This window comes from Cygnus atratus, chromosome 2 (genome assembly GCF_013377495.2).
Source record: "Cygnus atratus isolate AKBS03 ecotype Queensland, Australia chromosome 2, CAtr_DNAZoo_HiC_assembly, whole genome shotgun sequence".
In the NCBI taxonomy this organism is placed as follows: domain Eukaryota; kingdom Metazoa; phylum Chordata; class Aves; order Anseriformes; family Anatidae; genus Cygnus; species Cygnus atratus.
Window position 1 is genome coordinate 54091505 of NC_066363.1, and position 23360 is coordinate 54114864.

Below are 23360 nucleotides of genomic sequence, written 5' to 3' on the forward strand. Positions count from 1 at the left end.
AGCTCTGGTAATTTGTTCTTACGTCATTTAGTGTCTTGGAAAGGACAATATACCACAATGTTGACGTTTTATTCCTATTTTAATAAGAGTTTGGAATTCTTCCAGTGCCCAGTTTTTGCGTGTTCCTCCCTGAGGCTGTTCTTCCTCTTGGCTCTAACCCTACCTTCAGTCTTGGAGGTGGTGGTAGGATTATTTTTATGGGTTCTTGTTTCTATCTCTCCAGCTGAAATAAACTAAAAAAATGCAGAACATTAATGTTACTCTTTCTGAGTTAACAAATGGTGTTCTTTTGTTTATTAAGGTAACCTTTTTTTTCATCTATCTTCATTTCCCATGCTATTGTAGGGACCAGTGTTGCTGCTTAATTGACCCCTCAAAGTGCGTGCAGCTGAAATGGAACCCAAGAGAGATTGTTTCACTGTTCTTTCAAAGAATTGCACTGTTTACTTGAGTGTTAACATCAAAAGTTGAGGAACAGCTACAGCTAGCTATCAACCTGACAAGCTACAGCTGTCAGAACTGACTAAAGCTGATTTTAAGGTGTGTGTTGCCTACTTACACTCTCAGTATGAATGCAAAAGGAAGTTTTAGTCTACTTCCTGTAGTGGTGACCTAGAAACAGGGCTTTAAGATGGGCATGGGGAGCAAAACAGTTGGGTACAGGTTATTGCTAATGCTCCAGGTTTAAGGGACAGTATCTCCTTACTCTGTTAGAAAATACTACCCCTTCCATAGCAGGTAAAGAAAACCTTCAAAGAAAAACACCAGACTTGCCCAGGGAAGATATATGCACTGTACTGTTGTAAACTTCAACTTTTCTTCAACGTTTAGTTTGACTCGTATGTTCCCTTGAAAAGACCCCTTTTTTCTAGTGGTAGGCTGAGTATGTGGTAGGTAAGAGGGCTACAGAAAACTGTGGCACGTCTCAGATTTAGATATAAGGAAATACCTAATTGCATACAATTCTTCCACAGTTTCAGGGGTAAGGTGTGACCACCTGAATAGTAGCTTATAGGTATGGTTTTAAATCCCAGTTGCTAAACATCTTCTATGCATAGAAAAACTGATTTGAGTTCCCTGCATTCTGTAAGACTCCGAAAAGCGAAGGTTAAAGTTTGTCTTCCTGTCAAGTCTAGTGCAGGGTTAGAAAAGTACCTTATTTCATAACACTGGCAGCTGTAGAAATACAAAGCAGCATTAGGGGAAGATGCTTAAAGCTTATGCAACTATTCTAAGGCCTTTCTCCCTTCGTGCCACAAGAGGGAAGGGGAGCTTTCAGTTCTGGCTGCAGCAAATGATAGGATCTCAACCACAAACAGTGTGCTGTGGCTTACTGAAAGTTCAGCTGTAGTCCTCAAACAAACACGAGCATTCTCTCTCCCTTCACTAGAATGTTCTCTAAGAAGCTTTTCTCACTCCTACACGTGTGCAGAAAACATGTTATCCATTTACAATTAGGTATGCTTCATCTTTTTCAATTAGAGTGCTGGTGAATATTTCTAAGATCACTTTTTTGTTTGTGTGGTTGTAAGAAACTGTAAAAGTTATCTGCGATCATTGTAGCTAGACAGCTGTCAGACCTGGGGCTTTATGCAAGTCTACCGTAAAATTCTTTCTTTACTTAAAGACAGTTTAAGATGAGTGCCAAGGTCCCTGTTAAAGAGCAGAGGTTGCAGAAAGTGTGTACCACCACTCAACTCAGGCTGCGTGCGTTGTCTGCAGATGCCTTCACTGGGAGTTAAAACCGCCAGCCAATATTTTATAGTTTTTATTGATGGCATTTATCCCATGGTTTAACATGTTAATTATACTGTAATAAACATGGCTTTAATATTAAACTTTTCCTTATTATCCAAAGTCACCACAGTCCATTTCAGTAAATATAAAAATATATACTTAATACTTTGTACAATACTGGTTTTTGGTCCAAACAAAAATGGATCAGAAAAGCCAATAAACTTACTTTAAGAATTCCCAATTTTAAAGATTTTCTAAATGGATTTAGGCAACTTTGAATAATGGGATTTACATAAAATCTGAGACAATACTAAACAAAAATGGCTGTAACACACAAAATTAAAATTTCAATTTCACAGATTTGTTATGCCAAAAAAGTACATAGAGAAACAAAATTTATTTACACGTTTCAATAATAAAATAACAAAGGTGAGATGTGATAAAGGGCTGTAAGAATGAAAATATAGAAATAGCATATATAGTTATTAAATGGAGAACTACAGATCTAACAAGTCCTTAGCATGGATCATTCTTAATTCATACTTTCTCTATCAGAAAATTTTAGTGCACAATACACCCAAACTCACTCACTTCACACATACACCAGCACAAACTCAGCATAGAAATCATTCATTAAAACATTCTCTACTCTATACAGAATCCCTCACTGGTATAATTACAATTTTGAGGCGTCAGTAAACGTGGATGAGCGCACATAGTGGTGCAGATGAAGAGGTATTGTACAAGCCATTCGCTGTGCAGGCTATACTCATGTCTATAGCCGGACCATGCCGAGTCCGTGAAAGAGATAACTTGCCGGATTCTAAAATAGTTTCGCTTGAGAAGGGCTCTGTTGCCAACTCTACTCGTTACAAAAGAACTAAATGAGGGAGGGTAGGAAGGGGCAGCAGAGTTTTACACTCCTTTAAGCAGATCTGACTTCAGCTATCCCAGCATGAGGTATGATCCCAACAATTGAACAATGCAGGGCAGCAGCTGCTTTGAAAGTTGCTTTACATATCAGGCGATTATTTTCTACGTCTAACTGCAGTCTTTATCTTCCGACCAGAAACCGAAGATCCAGAGGCAGAGAAAATATTTTTTCCATTAGTCCTATCAAAAGAAATTAGTAGTTCAGAGTTTAGGACAGTGTAGCTGAAAATTCAGTAGCAGCACTGAGTAGATATTCCAGAACAACTGTTCTATCGTCTGGCTCTCTAGTTAGCAGCTGGCAACAAACAGCGTATGATGAACAGGAGGAGAGTTCCAGAAACCAAAAGCAATTAAATCTCTCTTATTCAGCAGGTAAGTAGCAGCATAATGGCTAAATATGGATTTTATTTTTTCAAGAACAAGAAAATTGCACATATGTTGATGCGTGATATTTCTGAGAACTAGTCTCCTTTACAACTACCGTCGCTTAGTTAGCCAGTCACGCTAATACATCAAGGAAGGATCCCAAATTTAGACCAAATTCCAAGGTTCATCTGAATACCTCACGATTTAACAGCAGTAGAGGCTGCACACAGTCAGTCCACCGATATTACCCAAAGCTCAAGCGAAATTCTGATATGGTCTCTTACCCCACTGTAAATGCTGGAGGCTGGCTGAATGAAAATCCCGAAGAGCCAGAAGGCTGTGCCGATGCTGTTGGTGCAGTAGGATTTGCACCAAAAGTAAATACTCCCGGGTTATTTGGAAAATTGAAATTAGAAGTGTTACTTCCGAACTGGAATACAGGACCTGGGAAGGCGGGGTGGAAGCAGAAGAGAACAAGAAAGTTGTAATTTGAGTTCATCCTTTCCATCCTCGTGTTCCTCCCATTATATCTAACAAATGTTTCTTAAAGCTCGCTCAAGACGACAAAATTTGGGGTGGGAAGGACGTTTACCAGAAATGCTAGATTACAACGGGAACAATGCTTAGAAAAAGTCATTCACTTCAGTAGAGAATCATAAAAGGATTCTTAACTAACATTGCTAGGATGCAGCTAATGAATTGCTTGCTAATTTCTGCACCGCCATTAGGTTTATACCTGTGTACACTGCAGTTTATTAATGAAGCCTTAAGTTACAGTATTGAACCACGTAGATTTGCTATTTAAACAAACTGTTGTGTTAATGTTGTGAATCTGGGAGACACAGCACTTAATCTTAAAAAAGAGAAAAAATTCCTATCAAAGTAACACAGACAAAACATGGGGATTTTTATCTTTAAACTCTTACTTAATTAACAAAATAATAACAGTAACACATTGTGCCAACTTATTACCGATCAGTACAAATGTAGGTTACTTGTAATGGAGGATATTTTATAAAACTTCTGAGAGGAACGAGGCTTTTTCCCTTTCTGTGCCTGATGTTATGCTATCAAATATGTATATATGCTATCAAATATGTATATATGCTATCAAATATGTATATTCTGGCAGTGTGGCGGTGGTTTTGTTATTTTATTTTGATTTTTAATAATTCCTAGTGTGGAACAACACTTTCTTACACTTAAATTATAAGGATAATTCCCCCAAACACGTACTTCATATTTCATTAGTAAAAAGAACTTTAAATAAAGCCTAAACCCACACATGCTTAAGACTAATTCTGGCAACACATCTCACACAAGAAAGCCCCCAATCCAAATAAGTCACCAAAGCCTGTTAACAAAGCCAAAAAAATAAGAACTTCTCTGTAGCAAATCCAAGAATAACCGGTTTGCAGTGCTTCTGCCATTCTGGTTTGTACAACCTGATCAGCAAACACTCCATGTTTCAACGCTTCACATTAATCGCTATTTTTTGTCAAGAAAATAAAAGCCAATAATTAGTGGTGGGGTTGCAACCTCTTCACATCTTCACATCTTCAACGGTCAGGAGTGAGACGCAAATTACTCAGCCCTGTGCCCGTTATTTTTACAGAGGCTAATTCTTACAGCTAAGCACACACAGAAGGCAGAAGTCTTCTTACTCCACAGTTAAGGTGCACTTCATGGAAACAAACAAACAAACAAACGACTCCGAGACCAAAAAAAGTTAGAGAATGGTCAGCACTCACCAGCGCTGGAGGTACCAGAGCCAAAACCTGGCTGTTGGCTCGCTTGCTGTCCGAACACAGGGGGCTGAGTACTGCTCGTCACAGAGCCGAAGGCAGGAGGAGCAGGCTGAGAGCCCGCTGAAAACAATGTTGTCGACAGCGATCCAAAACTCGGAGTGTTTGGCTGGCTGGACCCCTGGCTCTGGCCAAATGCTGGTGGCTGACTGGCACCAAATGCCGGGCCAGCAGCAGGTGCTGGAGACCCAGAGCCAAACACAAACGAAGAGGACAACCCTCAGGGAACAGAAGAGAAATTTCAGTATACGCAGGGCTTTTTTTTGTTTGTTTGTTTGTTTTTGTTGCAGAATGACTCTAAGCATCACATTTTCCAAGTCTGGTAAACGAATACTTCAAATATTTGCAATAGATCTTAATGTTTACAGCCAAGTATGTAAAACAACAAATACTACCTCAGTCGTATCTGGACTTGCTGCTTTTCATGTTACTTACAAGAAAAGGTGCATGTTAACAAGAGTCGGACAATATTCATCTCAAACACACTGGCTGTCTAGGCTCAAATTACTGTCTTAGCCGTTCATGTTCTAGAAACAGTACATGTTAATTTATATTTACTAAGAGCTGTTCATATCACTTATAAAGAATATACATACATAGAACATTAAAATACATAAATTAGCATATAATATATATATAAAGGTTCAAAATACAGCTCTTGATCTATTAGGAGCTGTATTTTCATTCTTGTCAGCAACTGCACCCCTTCCTTGTCCAAGTGTTTACCATTATCAATTCTGGAGGCCAAATTGTGCTTTCAGGAATCTAACTAAAATCAAAAACTCAGTTTAGTAGAGTAATTCTGTCCCTTCCTATAACAGATAACAAGCTCATTCAATTAGCTGTTTTGGTTCTTCAAGGCCAGCAAAAATAATGAAACAAAAATACATGACTGAACAGTGATTTTGAACATACAGCACATCTGCTAAGCAGAAAGGGACATTTTAAACAGCACTACTAATCAGAATGTAATTTAAGCAGCCATCGTGCAACAGAAAATACCATCTACTGTGCCATAACTTGGAATGGCTGGCTGTTTTTCTTTCCAAGAAGAAAAACGTAAATGTTAGCCGTTCATACAGACTTGAAGGCTTCTGCCTTGGAACAAAAAAAAAAAAATCTTTTGTGAAGATTTTTGAAAGATGGCTTAATCTGCAGGTTCAGTTGATCTGCTTATGGCTGTAATTTAGGATTGCTCTCTCTCTGAATGTGATACACAAAAAAGAATGTACATTTAATTTCCATGAATGACAAGATTAAGCCATCAGATCAAAATAGAATTGAACCTGTAAGGAAGATACTACATCTATCTCCAAAGACTGCTAAGCTAGCTAGCAGGAATACCCATTATTTAGCAGCTTTAGCCCAGTGTTACACTGCTAAATTCACGCTGCACTTCAGTGGGAGTAATGCATTCAGAACATGAAGAAAAACTTCTCATTTCTGTCTGCCCTGACTTGGCAGACACCTGAAACACTTGCTATTATGCTCATTAGAAGCCACTCCTTAGGAAGTAGCAATTGCGTGTACAGATACTATGTTTATACGTACTTGTAAAGGATGGACATGGCAAATCTTGATGTTATTTACAACACTTAACAGTTTTAGGTATGGGAAGGAAAAATTAGGGAAGCTGTAATTAATTGACTTCTAACCTTAAACACTGGACCGATAGTGAGAAGAGGGAAACTATCATTCTCATGGGGAAAAGTACCCAAATAAATTAAAAGCCAGTAAGGGGCTGTCCATCGCACAAAAAATACCAGTTCGTTTCTAACCTGTATTTCCCAGACCATCTGTGAAAATCTGAGTCCCAAGTGTTAACGTTTTTCCTTGGTCCGCTATCTAACGGCAAAAATGAGAAAAGCATCTTTTTAAATGTACCTGTAGAACTTGATGTGGTTGTGGCTCCAAAGGTAAATCCAGGATTTGCTGCATTGCTACTGCTGGCTCCTGAACCGAAGACAAAGGGAGCAACGGCTACACCAGTGCTGGAAGATGTGGTTGCTGGTTTGTTTTCTTGGGAGAAGCCAAACGACTGAGATGTTGTAAATTCTGCAGAATTGCCAAATGTGGAGCTGCTCACAGTGTTGCTGGCTTGTCCAAACACAAAGGGTGCAGGGACCGGCATAGGGTTTGAGGAAGAGGTGACGCTGCCAAACACACTGCTGCTGTTGGCTGAAGTGGTGGGTATGGCTGTGCTGGAGGAACCAGAGCTCAAAAAGCTGAAGGATGGTTTTGCTGCTCCTTGATCTGAGAGGAAGAACACAACATGAGCCACTGCAAAATGCCAAAGGAAGTACAGCAGACTGTTTCAATCACTATACAAAGAGCAATCCTGAATGACACCTCAGTTACTCTCCGGGTACTGGTGATTCCGTCAGATCCAGATTTAATATGCTGATTGCTGCCATCCACAATTCAAGGAGTGGAAGAATTGTGACGAACAAGGACACCGCTGCAGTCTCGAGGCTTTATTGGTCACAAATACCAAGAGTTGGCTGTAATTATCTGAACCACTATTAACCAGTACCTCTGAACTCTTCAAACAAAAATATCTTTCAGGTGCTCTTAGAAGAACAACAACAATTGCCTGCAACAATTTGATGGCTTTGCTAAATGGAGCACTGAAAAGCACAGTGGTACAGTTTCTTTTGTAGCCTGTTCAGAAATTATAGCCCTGTGCCTACAGCTTCAAATCAGGCCAAGCTTACCAGCCCAGCTCTTACAGCTTAAGTTCACTGCACTTGAATGCCTTCAAGACGTGCCTTTTAGGAGCCATGGAGAGGAACCCTCTGTTAAGACCACCATTATAAAGTACTGAGTGTTGTTTTACACTTAAAATAGAACTATCTGTTAAAGTCATTCATCAGCTTTCCCTAGGCTGCTGCTCTCTCACTACTGAATGTGATCCTGCTCTCAGCTTCCCACTAACTTTTTCCCCCAGCATTTATGGCCCCTTTTCATCTATGACACTTTTAAGGGACTACACCATGTTGAAAAATGCTGGTTAACATTTCCTTTTACACAAAGTGCCTCATCAAATTTTCCTGACTAAACCAAACCCCAGAACTTTAACTAGAAGGGGAAGCAAACAAACACACACACCTCCCTGGCCACCATATCTCCCCAAAACATATCTGTTCAGTAACAGATCAACTATAAGAATACTGCAATTAAAATCAGTATAGCTCTATACACTGCCTTTGTTCAGGATTACTAGCTAATGTCCTTCCTCTTACCACTTCTGGAATTAATACTGAATTCTGTACTCTAAAACATGGTTCTTAGTTAAATGTCATTTGTATGACTTATCAGAATTTTTCCACACAGTGATCATCAATAAAAACTTCAATCCTCTACTGCAGTCGTTCAACAAATTAAAGGAATACAAAACTGTGTAATAACTGTTAAGTGATTTTTGGACCTTTGTAGCAGTAGAGTAAGAGCAGTACGCTCTGTAGCATAGTTGCAAATATGTGGGAATAAGATACTCTCTCTTATCTCTTTTTTTCTCTGAAAAGTGTGAGGCCTCTATTTCACCATACTAAAGATTTTACCATCAACTGTACTGCTACCATTGAGACACTACAACTTCTGTGCTTGTATGAGATGCAGGACAGGTTCCTTAAGGTGTCGCAATTTTTTGTCTAAACCTAATGTCAAAACTCACTGAGATCAAAAAAGGGATTGCTACTAATTGTGTACGTATCAATAACCAGGACAGAAGACATGCTGCATATAGGAATTAAACTTTTTCTAAAGCTCTAGTACATAAACATATCAAATCCCACAGATATTTTCTAGTATGGTTTCAGAGGTCTTACTTGATGGACATAAGCGGACAAGTGAAGACAAAAGATATTCTGTTTACCTGAAGTACTGGTTTGGACCCCAAATGAAAAAGCTGGCTTTGCTTGCTCAGGTTCCTTCTCTGATGGTTTAACGAAACTGAAGTTGAATATAGGTTTTGCTGTGCTCTCTTCTTTTGTATGCTCGGACTTCCCAACTGAAAAGATAGGCTGTGTCTTTGACTCTTCAGTGTCAGCTTTCTTCCCAAACACTAACGGAGCAGCAGAAGTGACAGAATCCTGCTTCTCTTCTGTCCTTCCCAAAATAAACTGTGAGGCAGCTGCAGACTCTGCACTGCCAAAGGAGAAGCCTCCCTTTGTTGAAGGAGCTTCATCCTTCTTGTCATCTGGCTTCTTAAATGCAAAAGAAGCCGATACAACCTCCTTTTCTCCAACAGTTCCAAAAGTGAAGCCACTGACTCCGGTTTTATTCTCGTTGGCAACCATGGAAGTAGCAGAACTTGTACCAAAAGCAAAACCTCCCAATACTGGTTCCTCTTTCTTTTCCTGCTGTCCCAGGCTCGCTGCCCCGAACCGAAACGTTGAAGGAGCCTGACTACTTGTAGATGGAAGGCCAAAGGTAAAACTGTTATTTTTTCCTTCTTTTTTACTCTCTTCTGATTTAGAGAGTGAGGATGAAACTCCAAATTTGAAGTCCCCTGGAGTACTAGGAAACTTAAATCCCCCAACCAAACTGTTGGAGGATGCAGATTCCGAGGCAATGCCAAACTTGAAGCCCCCTTGTTCTCCAAATTTAAAACTTCCCGTGCTATCTAATGTATGAGAAGACTCAGAGGATGATGATGGCTGAACACCGAATGTAAATGATGGCAAGGCAGCATTTGTGGACGCAGTAGCAGTACCAAAACCTGCAGAAATAAGTGAATGTCAAGTTTGTAACCCATGGTGTATCTGCAGTACATGAAGGTTTTAACTACATTCTAGTCCTGATCTTTCCAGGCAAAACTGTTTAAAAAAAAAAAACAACCAAACAGTAAAACAAACAAGAAAACCCCATGCTTCCTCTCTACATAAACCTTTTCACCATTGTGTTTTCTGTCCACCACCTGGCTTTAAAACGTATACGAACTCCTTTGAAAGATCATGTTTTTAGTCTGAACTCCAAATGAACAACATGTAGGGCACGTAAAGAACAAGCATGTCATTAATGAAAGCTTTTCTCTGAAAAGGATAAATTTATTCTTGGGGAAAAGTGTGGAAACATGTTATCTAGGCAATATTCCTAAAGGAAAAATGAACAATTTTGCCACAGCTCAAAGGAAAAAATAATTGTGCTTAACAGGTAAGAAAATAAAAAAAATCAGAGCAAAACAAAAAATAAATCACAGAATATGCATCCTCGTTTTAATCATTAAGTATTACCTTTGAGCTCTGCTTTGGCGCCTGGCTTTGCACTTTCACAGGCTACACACTTCGTGGCCTCTGCTTTGTTTCGAACCAAGCAGGTCTCACAATCCCAGCTTCCTTCAGGCTTCTTGAATTTGTCTAAATCCAGAAATTCTCCAGAAGGAGCAGAAAATGCAGATGCACTGCTACTGGTCACAGGTGTTGGACCCTCTATGAGACAAACAAAACGGTTAACCATCCTGTTTGAACGTGAGCTATAAAATGAACATTAACTTTTAAATTTGATTTATCAAATCCCACAGAAATGTTCAAAACTACTCTACAACTCCCCCACCCACCCCTGAAAAAAATAAAAGCCACCAAAAACCCACAAAGAAACAAAAAAAAAAGAGTGGAACTCAAAGCTTCCAAACAACACACAACTCTGTTCAGCACATAAGCTTCTGCTGCTGTTGAAGACAGTGTAACCTCCATAAAGAGGCCTGACAGGCAATGCTTTCCTTCTGATTTTTAGCCCCTGTAAAGGAAGAGATGTCCCTTAATGCTGCAACCCAACAGAAAACTTCACCACGTTGTCACATTCACCTCTACAGTTTTAAACCACTGAGGGTGCCTTTTAAGAGAGAAGCAGAAGATAACGCTTCAAATTCAAAACTGGAAAGACAAGAATGGGTCTTCCCTTCCACAGCACATGAAGAAAACTTTTATCCCAGTATTACTTGAATCGCTCTTCCTCTTGACAAGTGCAACATAACCGTGCAATTCACTGCACCATGATCACAGTAAACCCCTCATTTCCAAAATTCCTCCTTGCAATGGCAAGAGCCTCAGACAAAGATGCCAACTGACCACTCAGATGTTGGAAGTCCAAGAGAATCAACTCTGTCTGAAATCCATTATCCTACCTCATGAAATTTCAGTCTTACTGCACAGGATGATTACAAAAGCCCAGATTAGTCCATCTTAATTTGTTTCTTCCAGAATATATTTGCAAAGGTGTTTTTTGATGTAATGGCATATTAAATGACGTTTAGAGTCAAAGTTAAAATTAGAATCGTACTTTAAAAACAATACAACCACACTCAAAATCAATTACAGTCACGCACAATGGGAAACAACCCAGTACTGCCCTGAAGAAGTTACCCAGCGGGTCACTCACTTTCTTGAAGCCTACCACTGACCTTCATAGGCATCTCTCTGCTTTAGCTTAAGACTAGTTAAGACTACACTGTCTTGAAATCTGGCTTCACATCTCCCCTCAGTTACAGACAAACGGTGAGTAGAGGCATTTTGGCCACATTTTGTAATTATTTTTACTTATTTTTTGAAAGAGAAAAACACAGTAATTTTTAACTCTTTCTATGGAGTTCTCATTTTCACCAGTGAAAAATCTGTATGCTGTTTTTAAATTAAGTCACCCAGTTCAGCCATCTTCCCTCACCAGCTGCAAAGCCGGGTGTATTTGCATTGATCCAGCTCCGTACTAATACATTTCACAATCAGTTCAACTTATGCAACAGGCTGGAACCTGGGCTGAGACCTCTGAAGTGCCTGTAAACCAATCCTGCAGACAGCCGCTAATCCTGTAAACCAATCCTGCAGACAGCCGCTAATCCATCAACCGTACCTGGGAATCGCGTTGCTTAAAATATTCCATATATGCAACATACTTTTATTCTGTACAAGATTCACAGAGGCTAGGATGGAAACAACAGGAAAAAAGGGACCATACCTGGTTTCTCAGACTGACAGGCTACACATTTGTTATCTTCTGTCTTATTTGATACAAGGCATATTCCACAGTCCCAAGAGCCTTTCGGCTTCTTAAATTTGTCTCCAAAGCCCAGAGTGGCTGTTGTGTCAGTGCTGCTCGAGGAGGATGTCACTGTCACCGAGCTGTCTGTGACCACTGGTAATGTCAGAGCAGGCATTACTCCCGTTCCAGGTTTTGGTGTCTCACATGCTATACATTTTGTAGCTTCCGGTTTGTTTTGGACAAGACAGGTATCACAATCCCACGTTCCAGGTACTGTTTTGAATTTGTCTCCAAAGCCCAGCATCCCTGCTGGGGGCGCTGCTGGCTTTGAGGTGTCACATTGACTTGAACTTACTGTCTGTTTCATACTCTCAACTGTTGACGCTTTAGTAGACTGACAAGTTACACATTTGTTGTTTGTGTCTTTGTTTTGCAGAAAAGGGTCACGTGTATCAGATTGCCAGTATGATGCTTGTTTAGAAGTCTCTTTACCTGCAGAAAAAGTTGTTATTGCAGGCCTAGTATAAACCACTGTGCTTGTTGTAGGTTGTGCAGATGTAGAAGAGTGTGTTTTCAAAAATCCGAAGTCTAGGAAGCAAGAAAAAAAAGTCTTACTGTTAGCGCAGCACCTCACTACATGTAACTAAGTGACTTCACTAGAGGGCACAAATTTAAATTCAGGTGCCAATGGTTACAACTAGACATTCAGACCGAGCGCAACAGGAAGTCCCCAGAAATCTTATCTAAACGGATGAAATTTCATATGCTGCATTGGGTCACAACAGAATATTTATTTAAAGCTTCATTTAACTCTTTGTTTCCAAGGAAGCTTTAAATCAAAATTTTCACTGGTTGATACAAGTACAAACAAACAGTAGCTGACTGAAATCTGACAGTCCAATGTGGAATGGAAATAATACAATTTGATTAAGATGCGATGCCCTATCGAATCAAATTTCTAAAGCTCCTCCTTCCGTAGCAGATGACTCAAATTTACTTTAGTAACTGTACAGAAGTTTGTACTTGGAGCAGCAATCCATACGGTATTTTCCCACAGATGCTGAATATTAATTAAATAATAAAAACTCAAGCCAATTGAACAACTGTCTAATTTTCTATAATCTTTGTTCACAATGCATCGGACACAGGACAACTCCTTATTTAAAAGGTGGCAATTTTAACAGAAAAGACAAGCTACTAATACAGAAAGACTAAAGGAAATGTATCTTAAACAGCAGCTCAAGTTGCTTGTATATCTACATTGAACATAGTTGTTTTGTGGTTTGTTTGTTTTTTTTTTTTAAATCAAAAATGAAGTCTTTGAACAATGTGGATTTAGATTCTGCTTCTTTTAAACTGATAAAGAAAGTGAACGTCACTTCACTCAGAGGTCTTTCCTTAAACAAAATGCACAATGTATTTTCTCTCACTTAGCTCTTTCCAATATAGAAATGTGCTGCCTTCTTAACAAGTATGTAAGTTAGAAGAAGACTTATGAGAAAAGATCAAATTCAATAAAGCCCTTTTTCTTAAAAGATATCTTTTCCACAAACACACTTTATTGAACTGTTGAAAACAACTGCAATTGCTTAAAAACAAAATTCAGAAAAGGGTTTTTAACGTAAAACACTCCCCTTCTGTTTACAGTTTAAATTTTAATCCACAGGAGCCATTGTAAGCTAAGGCCCAAAGATTCGCAGCTTTTGTGATGTATTTAGAACTGAAGCTCTTTACTATTCTTTCTTCACCTGGGCTGAAGGTGGGACAGGAGTGTTGAGTTTTACAAACATTTCCTTTTCAATTCCACAAATTGTATTTACTTAAAATGAAACACCGATTATCTGGCTAATTCTCTTAGTACCTCATTTACAATTACATCCTAACACATAAAGGAGATGCAACCCATCTGGTTTTCATCTTGCAGTTTTACTTCCAGCAACAAACACCACTTAGAATAGAAGGGGGCAGATGCACCCTAACAAACACAGCGCTTAATGTAATGCTCTCCTATGTTCATATTTATAGCAAATACTCTATTAACCATAAGTTTGTTTTGTTTTTTTTTTTTTAAATAAAAAATGCTGGTGTATTTTTTGCAGCATCTTTTTAAAAGGAATTCATTATCTCACCAGGATTTTTTAGAATGTCTAAGACGCTTCCTTCCTTTAATACATGTGCAGTTGGGAAGGGACCACCAACAAAATCTTCGACCTCCTCTTTCTGTGTGTTGGTATTAGTTGAGGTGGTGGTGTCTTTTGAAACAGAAGAAAACAAAAACAGCTTTCACAATGCGATCTAGTTAGAGCAGTTTATACTCACTTTTGTTAGAAACAAGAATTTCCAGCTTCTCTCATAAGAATCTTCACAAATTCTACTTACTTTGCAATGGTTTATAATTACAAGCAAAACAAAAAGCAACAAAACAAAAAAAAATTATAAAAACAGATCTGTCACTGGAAAAATACTGCAGAAGTCCAACACTGCCTGGAATTGCTAGCATGCGCAGACAGGACAGATTTAAGATTTAATAAAGAAAAAAAGAAAAATCAGCACTTCAGATCTGAAGTGCTAAAGTTTCAGTTACCTAGGGTAAGAAAGGACGTCACTGGAGTACCACTGGATCCAGAAAGTTCTGCTGATTTTACAACAGGAACACTAAATGTAAACCCAATCTGCTATAAACAAGAGAGGTTTTTCAGATTCTCAAGCCACAGGAACTTCAATCAAATGCACACACAAAACCAAATCTGAAAGCTGGTCTTCACATTTGTAGCATGCATGCTGAATGACAAATTATAAGCCAGAAGCCTACATACTTTTCTCCATCAAGGCAGATTCTGCTTTAGTGTTCTGCAACAGCCTACTAAATGCCTAAGAAAAAAAGTCAAGCTTCTTTATTATTTTACTTACAGAAAACGTAGGTAGCACTTCTGCCTCAGTAGATTTCACAATTGGAGATGAAAATGCGAACTCAGGACTGCTAACATTACTTGTTGGTTGTATCTGTATTTTCAAAAGAATTAAAGGTTTATATTTAAGAGCAACAACTACTTGAACTCACTACCCAACAGAAGTCCTGCAGTGACGTTGAAAAACCTGATGTTTGAGTTATTTTGCAGAAAAAAATAATAATAAAACAAAGTGAAGTTTCCAAGTGGGTATAGGACAATATCTTCAAAACCAAATTCCAGAAACTGAGAGGAAAAGCTGGAGATGCTACTTAGGTCTAAATGCACAGAAAAGCAAGCCAGGAAGCTGAAGAACGGTAAACTCAGCCCAATGATACTCCAAGAACTTCAGCAAACACCTCAACATGTTAAAGCAGCTATCTACTTCAAACCATACAAAAAAAATATTTCAAGTACTCTGGAACAGATTAATGTTTATTTTATTGCAATAATATGCCAATTATTGCACCCTAGGCTCATTCTATGTGAGGCTTATATGACCACGTTACCTCTAATTTAATAACTTAAATAAAGTTGTGGTTTAACCATTGTAGGCAACTAAGCATCACACAGCCACTCGCTCACTCCCTCCAAGTGGAACAGGGAAAAGAACTGGAAATAAAGAAGTAAAGTTGTTAAATTTGAGGTAGCATTAATGACTCATCACATGTAATGGCTACCTGGAAAGACAAATGCCATAACCCTGTACATACCCCCAACTCCTTCCCCTCCTTTCCCCCAGCATTTACTGCTGAGCACCATGCTAAATGGTGTGGAATATCCCTTTGGTCCTCTGGGGTCGGCTGTCCTGGCTGAGTGCCCTCCCAGACTCTTGTGCATCCCCAACCTCCTCGCTGGCAGGGCAGTGTGAGAAACAGAAAAGGACTTGTCACTGTGTAAGCACTGCTCAGCAACAGCTAAAACACCAGTGCCTTACCAACACTGTTTTGGTCACAAATCTGCAACATAGCATCATCTACTATGAAGAAAATTAACTCTACCCCTGCCAAAACCAGTATAAATAACTTGGCATAAAATCCACACCCCCCTTTCCCCCCAGAATTCCACAGCATTTGAAGCAGTTATACAATCACGTTAAACGTGAGTTTGCAGGGTCTAAGACTGAGAGAAGCAGAATCAAAACATTTATGCGTTTTTCCCCAAACTGGCATACAACCCCAATTTATTCAGCTGCGTATAAACTAATATTTGTTAGTTTCATGAGCACCACAGAAAAAGTCAACTTGCAATAAAGCAGTATACTCATCATAAAAATTATTTATAGCATAAAGATTTACCTTGCCCGCCGCCGCCGTTGAATTTGCCATGCTCGTCGTTGCCGCTGTTGACTTTGCCTTGCCCTTTGTCATCATTAGAGATGGCGTGCCCGGCGCCACTACTGGATATGTCAAGCCTGACGACACTGTTGAATATGTTATGCCCGCCGTCGCCATTGAATATGTCATGTCCTCCACCTCCTCCTCTGATAGATCTGTCAAGTCCTCCACCTCTGATGGATCTGTCATGCCCTCCACCTCTGATGGACATGCCATGCCCTCCACCTCTGATGGACATGCCATGCCTGCCGCCGGCGCTACTGCTGGATTTCCTGCGCCTGCCGCTGCTTTATGATTTTCCATACCCGTCGCAGCTTCTCCGTTTCCCGTGCCCGTCGCTCCCGCTGTTCTTGCGATTCCTGTCACTGCCGCTCGATTATCCATGCCTGTCGCTTCTGCAGGGTTTCCCATGCCTTTTGCTTCTGCTGGAGTCGCCATTCCTGTTGCTGCTGCTGGAGTTGCCATGCCCATCGCTGCAGCAGGAGTTGCAACGCCTGTTGCTGCTGCTGGAATCGCAACGCCCCTTGCTGCTGCTGGATTTGCCACGCCCGTCGCAGCTGCTGGAGTTGCCATGCTCATTGCTGCTGTTGAAACAGCGCTCGGTGACGCTGAGACAGCACTACTATCAACGAAACTAAAATTGAACTGAGGCAGCGATGCAGTAGCGATGGGTAGGGGTATTTTCGGTAGCACTGGTTCCTCCACTTCCTAAAGTTGCGAATTTTAATTTTTCTTTTACAAGACATACTACTTTCTCACCCCATCCCACCCAATTTATTAACAAAATTAAATATAACAAAAATCCATACAAATTAAGAGAAAGCAAGTTTCCAGAAGAAATCCCGATCTCCCCACCTCTGTCTACGAGGTCATTTTAATTTATGGCAGGCCTGCTTCCACATTATACTCTATTCAACAACTGTACAGTAAGAACACTGAAAGTTAACTCAAAACCTGTGCAGAACAGAGAGGCACAGATCAGATTTTTTTTCTTTCTTTTCTATACTTTAGTCATCAAAGCTCTAGAGAAGCATCATCCTTTCTAACTACCCTCACATTTCTTCAATTAAGAGTACACTCTCAAGACAAATGAGAAAGTGTTCCTCTTGCAAAATTAGGCAGGATAGCTGCCAAAGTTTCTAAAGTCACTACGGCAGTGAACGTGGAAAAAGGTAATGTTTAAAGAAGCAGGTAGGTTCAACAACCAAACTAAACACAAAAAGCACCAAAGAAAGTCAGACTAGCAGCACTGAAGATTGTGTTCTGGTAAATACAGTCTATACCATGTATCAGGATGCAAATATAAAAATCAGAAAACAGTATCTTAAAAACTTCAATTTTTATCCCTGCCACTTACTTTATTTGATTACTAAGATTGGATGAGTTATGTTTTAAATGGCATAGACAATCTGATCAAAATTTGTACAGTACTATCATGATCTACTTAGAAATGACTAGGCAGGGATGTAAGTTGGTACTACTGATATTCAATGCATCCTGTAGCTTACATCTGTTTCACAGTTTTGATTTGAAAAGTTTATGGAACTTTGGATATTTGGACCATTATTTTATTTGTGTTACAGGAATATACAACAGTGTTTACGATTTCTTTATATTGCATCATCCAGAAGTCCCATTTAATGATTTTAAACTTAAATTAACTTAAATACTTAATATTAACTTCATATTAATTAAATACTTAATATTAACGTAAATACTTAAATTAACTTACAGGCAGCTTATATAACATCCAATAAAAGAAAAAATAATCTGAATATTCATGGTCATAGTTTTATGGAATAGATTTTTCCTATTAAAATTAGAAAAAAAACTCTCTCACAATGAGTTTGGTGAGTATCAAAAATTAAGTCATCATTAGCAGACATGCAGAATGCTGTCTTCTACTACTCTTTTTCAAACTCTTGGCCTGTATCTTTCTGTATGACTTAAATATGAAACCAAAAATTAAGCTTTTTTTTTTCTTTTTATACTTGGCACTCGTTTCAAATATCATTCCTGTATAAAAACTATACAAACCTTCACCAAAACATTACTTCTGTTCTTAGGACTCATTCATTCAATTGCTAACGAGAAATGTTATAGTTTGAAGAATCTCCAAGGTAACAGAATTAAAAATTTCAAAATTATATAAGCAAAGTTCAGGTATTCAAACACAGTAAGTAAATCAATTGGAGCCTGCTCTGAAACCCACAAGAAAACAAAAACAATGCAAAAATAAAGCGGTATTATTATAATTTACTATGATGCAATAAAACTGACACACTTAGCTAGTTACTTCAGTAATCTCAGTGACAACAATTAATTTAAGAGTCACTTACCTGTTCTTGTACAGCTCTTGATAAATAGTGCATTCCTCTTTCCCTTCTCATTTTGCCGCCTCCACTAGTCATTCCTGAAGACAGACCATTGGATGCAGCAGTACTGAATTTGTAGCTGGTCACATTGCTAGCACACAACAGTACAGAAGTTGGGGGAAAAAAAGAGAAAAAAAACTTATCAGCCAATTTTTTTTTCAAGATATTATAGCTATTATTAGTCCTAGAATTGAAACCTGCTGATCAGAAAAAAACTAAAGCTGTCTCACAAGTTGCTAAATGCTGGTAAATACTTGATGTTCTAAGTAGGAAAAACTTTATTAACAGCAGCAATGAAAAGGACATACATAAGTGCACCGCTCATATGGGAACGATGACTAAGCCAGAAGACCTGAAATAGAAGAGCTGATTTAGATTGTTATTTTCCAGTGCTTCCTTCAAATAGGACTGGTTCTCTGATTCTGCGATGCACATGTATCTTTGCAGGGATATAAAAGAACAGCTCACAAAAATATAGGAAGAGTGCACATATGCACACACACACATGGGAAACGCTGCCAACAACTCTGATAGAATAGAGATGCCCCTTAGACTTGTGTGGCAAGGTAATATGGCATAAGCTTCAGAAGCAGCTCTGGATTTCATGTGGCCATCAGCAGGAACAGCAGAGGTGTTTGGGTATGCCAACATTCCAGAAGTCTTTTCAGACATGAATACAGATCCCTTTTGTAAGGCATACAAAGGCATTTTTCTGTTACTTAAAAAAGCCTAGCTCAAAACCAGAAAGATATCCTAATCCAAGTGGAAATGGGGAAAAAATAACCCAAACCAGAAGTGAAATAGGGAATAACTCTAACAAAAGTACTATGGCAAGAAAATGAAGTATGCCTGGAAAAACTGTGACATCAAAGCTTATCTTGCAGCCAATCAGTCAGTCAGTACAAAAGTGCGTTAGATCACACTGGAAGACAACAGGTCAAACTTCCAGAACACTGAGGAGGAGAACCGGTCTAAACTTGTCAAATACTTGACAACAGCCTGCTTAGCACTGTAACTGCATAGAGGGAGACAGATCCCTAAGGCATACGCTCAGACTTTTCTCTAATCCAAACTGTCAATCAATTAGAATTCTGAAAAAAGTCTTACATCAAAATAGATCTTCATTCAGACAACTATCGTTTGCCCATAATAGCCCATATTCCTCTTTCTGTTAACACCTGTGAGCTTCAAGGGGGCAAAGACAGTTGTCAGCCTTCAAGCATGTCTAATCTACAATTGGACTCAGGTTTAAAATATATATATATATATACACACACACATAGATATATAGCATTGGTGGGCCAGAGATTTACTGAGTATTCCAACTCAACCGTCCAAAGGTACTCTTGCCAGCAGATCAGTGTGGTGCTCCTGCTCCAGAACATGGCACCCAACAGAGACCAGCATCACAAAAAACACTACCACCACTACCTACTCTACGAACAAAAGGTAGGGCACTGCAATAAACTTTGTGAACAAAATCAAAAGCAGTATGAGTTTTCTGTATCTCCTTCCTAAATGGAGAAGTAGAAAGGAGTTCTAACAAAGGCAATTTAGAACAGTTTGAAAAAAATATAATTAAAACCCAGCACCTGTCTGCACCTGTACCAGAACCTTAAAGCCAGTTGCTTCCACCCCTAAAAAGGTGGTTGTTGTGAAGTCGAACTTTTAGATGCCAAAACAAAGTGTTGAGTTTTTTCTGCAAGCCAAAGAATGCCCATGGTCACATAAGAATTGCTTGGCAGATGAGCATAGAGTCAACAAAATTCCCTGCTACTGTTCTTTGAAAAGAGCAACCCCCTAAAAACAGGGTGCAAAGTGTCTTAACTCAAGCATTATTACCCAAAACAAAAAGCCATCAATATTATCTGGAGGATAACTCATTTTACCTAAACCAAGAAAGCAGTATAACACAAAGCAGTCTCCTCAAGAAGAAATTCAATTAACTCTTCTGGATTTTTTTTATTTTAGAGATGAGTTAGCATTTGGCCTCAAATGATTCTGAAAAGCACATGGTCTTCATGTGAACTCAGAGCAGACAATTAACTTCATCATGAAAGGAGTATTAAAAAAAATAATAATAAATAATAAATCTTCCTCCATGTTTTTGCTTAAAAAATAAAGAAAAAAACACATCAATAAACATCCTCCTGAACTGTAACTCACTTCCCCTACTTCACCTTCTAAAGAATACTTCAGAAAGAATTATTCCATTAGGACAGAGCTTTCAAACTGCAAGCAATTAAATAGCTAAAACTAATAGCTTTTCCCCTAGGGAACACTAAGAGGGACAAATTATTTTGTTATACGTAAACTGAGTTATAAACTATGAAATATCTGTCAAAGCAAAATTTGTAACACTAAAGATTTAGTTAAACTACAAAATGATCCATATTTCCTATAGAAGGAAAAAATTAGGCCTCCAATAGCAAAGATCCTTTCTGTGGATACAGCATTATAACGTGCCTTGTTTCCCATCTTCATATCCTACTCAGAAGATAAACTTGGGATAAAAAGTGGTGTATCAGTAATCTTATTCTTGCTCATCTTCCTTCCTTTCATAAAAACAACAATTTTCTCGAAGTTATATTGATCTTCAAACACAATCCAGACTTTGCAGCTCCCTCAAAATACAAAATTTTCATTGGATTTCCCATTCCTTTTACTGAGAACTGTCACCACCTTTCCAAAAAGACAAGCATGCAGACTGTACTGATAAAGGAGATTTCTTTCTTCCTTCAAGTAAGTTTTAAATTAATAGATGTCATACCTTTCAGATGGTTCTGCTTGCTGTTCTGCAGGCAAAGTCTTCTCTCTCATTCCCTGCAAGTTAAGTTTATTTCAAGATTTAGCTGAATATATACAGAATACACAAAGTACCAACAACCACTTATGTGGTTTTTTGTGTTTTTTATTTTATTTATTTTTAATTTTATAGCACTGAATACACCTCACCTACTTAACGTTGTTCCCTAATTCAGCATTGTGGGTACAGTTCAGTTAAATTTTGGGGCTAAAGTAAGCATCACTGCTTCATTCAGCATTGAGGACAAACTGATAGAACACTAAATCAAATTTGTCAAATCCTCTAACAAAGAAAGTAATTATTTTAAACAAAATGACAAAAATTGTGTGTGTGGGGGGGGAGAGTTTTCATCAAAACTTGTGTTTACCAACCCCGTAAAAGGGACATACTTTTCTGTTTTCTATCATTTATCAACAAACAAGCAAAAAAAAAAAAACCCTCTAGCCCCCCTAAAAACTAAGCAGTTGCTGCTACATTCATTTCAGAACTTTACCAAATGGAGATTGTGCTGGCTAAACAATACAGAGATTGAAAGAGTTAAAAGCAATAAACAACCAGTATTACTGTCCACTTTGATTTCCAGCCTAAAAATCCCATACACTTAACATGTGGTGATTTGTACACTCAGACTGATACTGGAAACACAGATGTTTTCGCAGAAAGAGATGCCAATTTAATTTTATGGAAAATTTATCAGACTCCATCTACTCCAAAGCAATCAAAAACGATAACTCAGCACATTGTCAGAACTCTCTCTTGGAGCACATAGCTCACCTGGAATCGTTTACACAGAACATGAGCATGTTTCATCAGTGACAGCTTTGTGTACATGAGAATATAAAAGGAAAACATTTCCGTCTTTTAATATTCTTTCACTGAGAACAGGATGACTCAATAGCACATCATGACATTGTGAAAACAACCACAAGACACTGAGTGTTCCAAAAATAGAATTAAATCCATAAAAGCTCAATCTATTTCACAATGGTTCCCACTGCCTTAAAGCTCGCCTCAACCACACTATCAGTACTTTTTGCAAAGATAGTATAATAATTGGTTTGAGAAACATTCCAAGACTGTAAAAAAAAAAACCAGGCACATAAGGACTCAAAAATGTACTTACTTGGTACTTTGTGTCTACTCTCTGGCGAATTTTGCTGGACTGAGTAGTTGAAGTCGGTGATGGTTTAGGATACCGGGCATACAGCATCGATTGAGGGTTTACCTTTGGTGTCACAAGTCTCTTAACAGGTGGATGCTGGGATGCATTCTGGGATTCCAGCTTTGAAAGGGAAACAGCAATCAATTTATCTTTACGTCCACCCAAATTAATTCCAATATTTATTGATGAAAACAAATTACAGAACTATAAACCTCCCATCGGTCTTGGCACTCAGTGAATACAATTTGAAAATTCTAAAAACCATTCAACTTGTAGAGGGAAATCACCAGAAAACCAGTAACGAAATCCATAAAGCTATATATAAGTAGCCAAAGTCTGACTGAATTCCATTTCAAAATTTGGCAGTTAGCTTCACAGACAAAATAATTCATGCTACCATAATTAAAATAACCCATGTTCCTATAACATGCTCCTATCTTTTCCTCTGCCCACACTGTGATTTTTTTTTTAGTAGCTTAATTCATTAATTTAACATTTCAAGTGTTAAGCAACTAATTATACAGGCTTCTGGGCTTCACATTCCCTACATTTTCCCCCTTCAAAGTTACACAAACAATAGAACACATTCAAAAAAAAAACCTTGTCAATCTTACAATAATCTCATTCATTAAAATATGATCCAATGCTTTATATGTGCATTAGATGCACTTCAAGTAGTGGGTTTGACTTCCCTTTTCAAAGCATTTTCACAGACCAGAGCTAATTTTTAACGCAGACCACTGCATGTTCTGCAAAACTGACTTAACTGAACTGTCAGACAGAAAACAAACCCTAAAGGCTACAAGATTTACCAATGGCTCCACCTGCAGTCTTAAGGATCAGAAAATACAGTCTTAGGAAGTATGCTATTGTTCAAATCAATACCAACAGAAAATTGTTTACACTGCAGCTTTAA

General features: G+C 38.5%; 1 protein-coding gene across 5 annotated transcripts in view; it reads right to left on the bottom strand.

Moving 5' to 3' along the window:
• Positions 1–1676: 1676 nt before the first annotated feature.
• Positions 1677–23360, bottom strand: part of NUP153 (nucleoporin 153) — a 42248-nt gene continuing 20564 nt past the window's right edge. For 2 of the 5 annotated variants that reach the window (XM_035549800.2, XM_050709136.1), the window contains 14 exons: positions 22406–22564; positions 21247–21299; positions 18441–18567; positions 16063–16809; positions 14727–14819; positions 14401–14491; positions 13946–14068; positions 11793–12404; positions 10076–10270; positions 8716–9561; positions 6726–7094; positions 4788–5060; positions 3321–3480; positions 1682–2850 (listed from right to left, as the gene is read on the bottom strand). In XM_035549800.2, the coding sequence (XP_035405693.1) occupies positions 2766–2850; positions 3321–3480; positions 4788–5060; positions 6726–7094; positions 8716–9561; positions 10076–10270; positions 11793–12404; positions 13946–14068; positions 14401–14491; positions 14727–14819; positions 16063–16809; positions 18441–18567; positions 21247–21299; positions 22406–22564 (3933 nt within the window). In that variant the 3' untranslated portion in view covers positions 1682–2765. Of the gene's footprint in view, positions 2851–3320; positions 3481–4787; positions 5061–6725; positions 7095–8715; positions 9562–10075; positions 10271–11792; positions 12405–13945; positions 14069–14400; positions 14492–14726; positions 14820–16062; positions 16810–18440; positions 18568–21246; positions 21300–22405; positions 22565–23360 lie in introns of all 5 variants that reach the window. The other 3 variants (XM_035549802.2, XM_050709137.1, XM_050709138.1) reach the window with 3 other exon arrangements.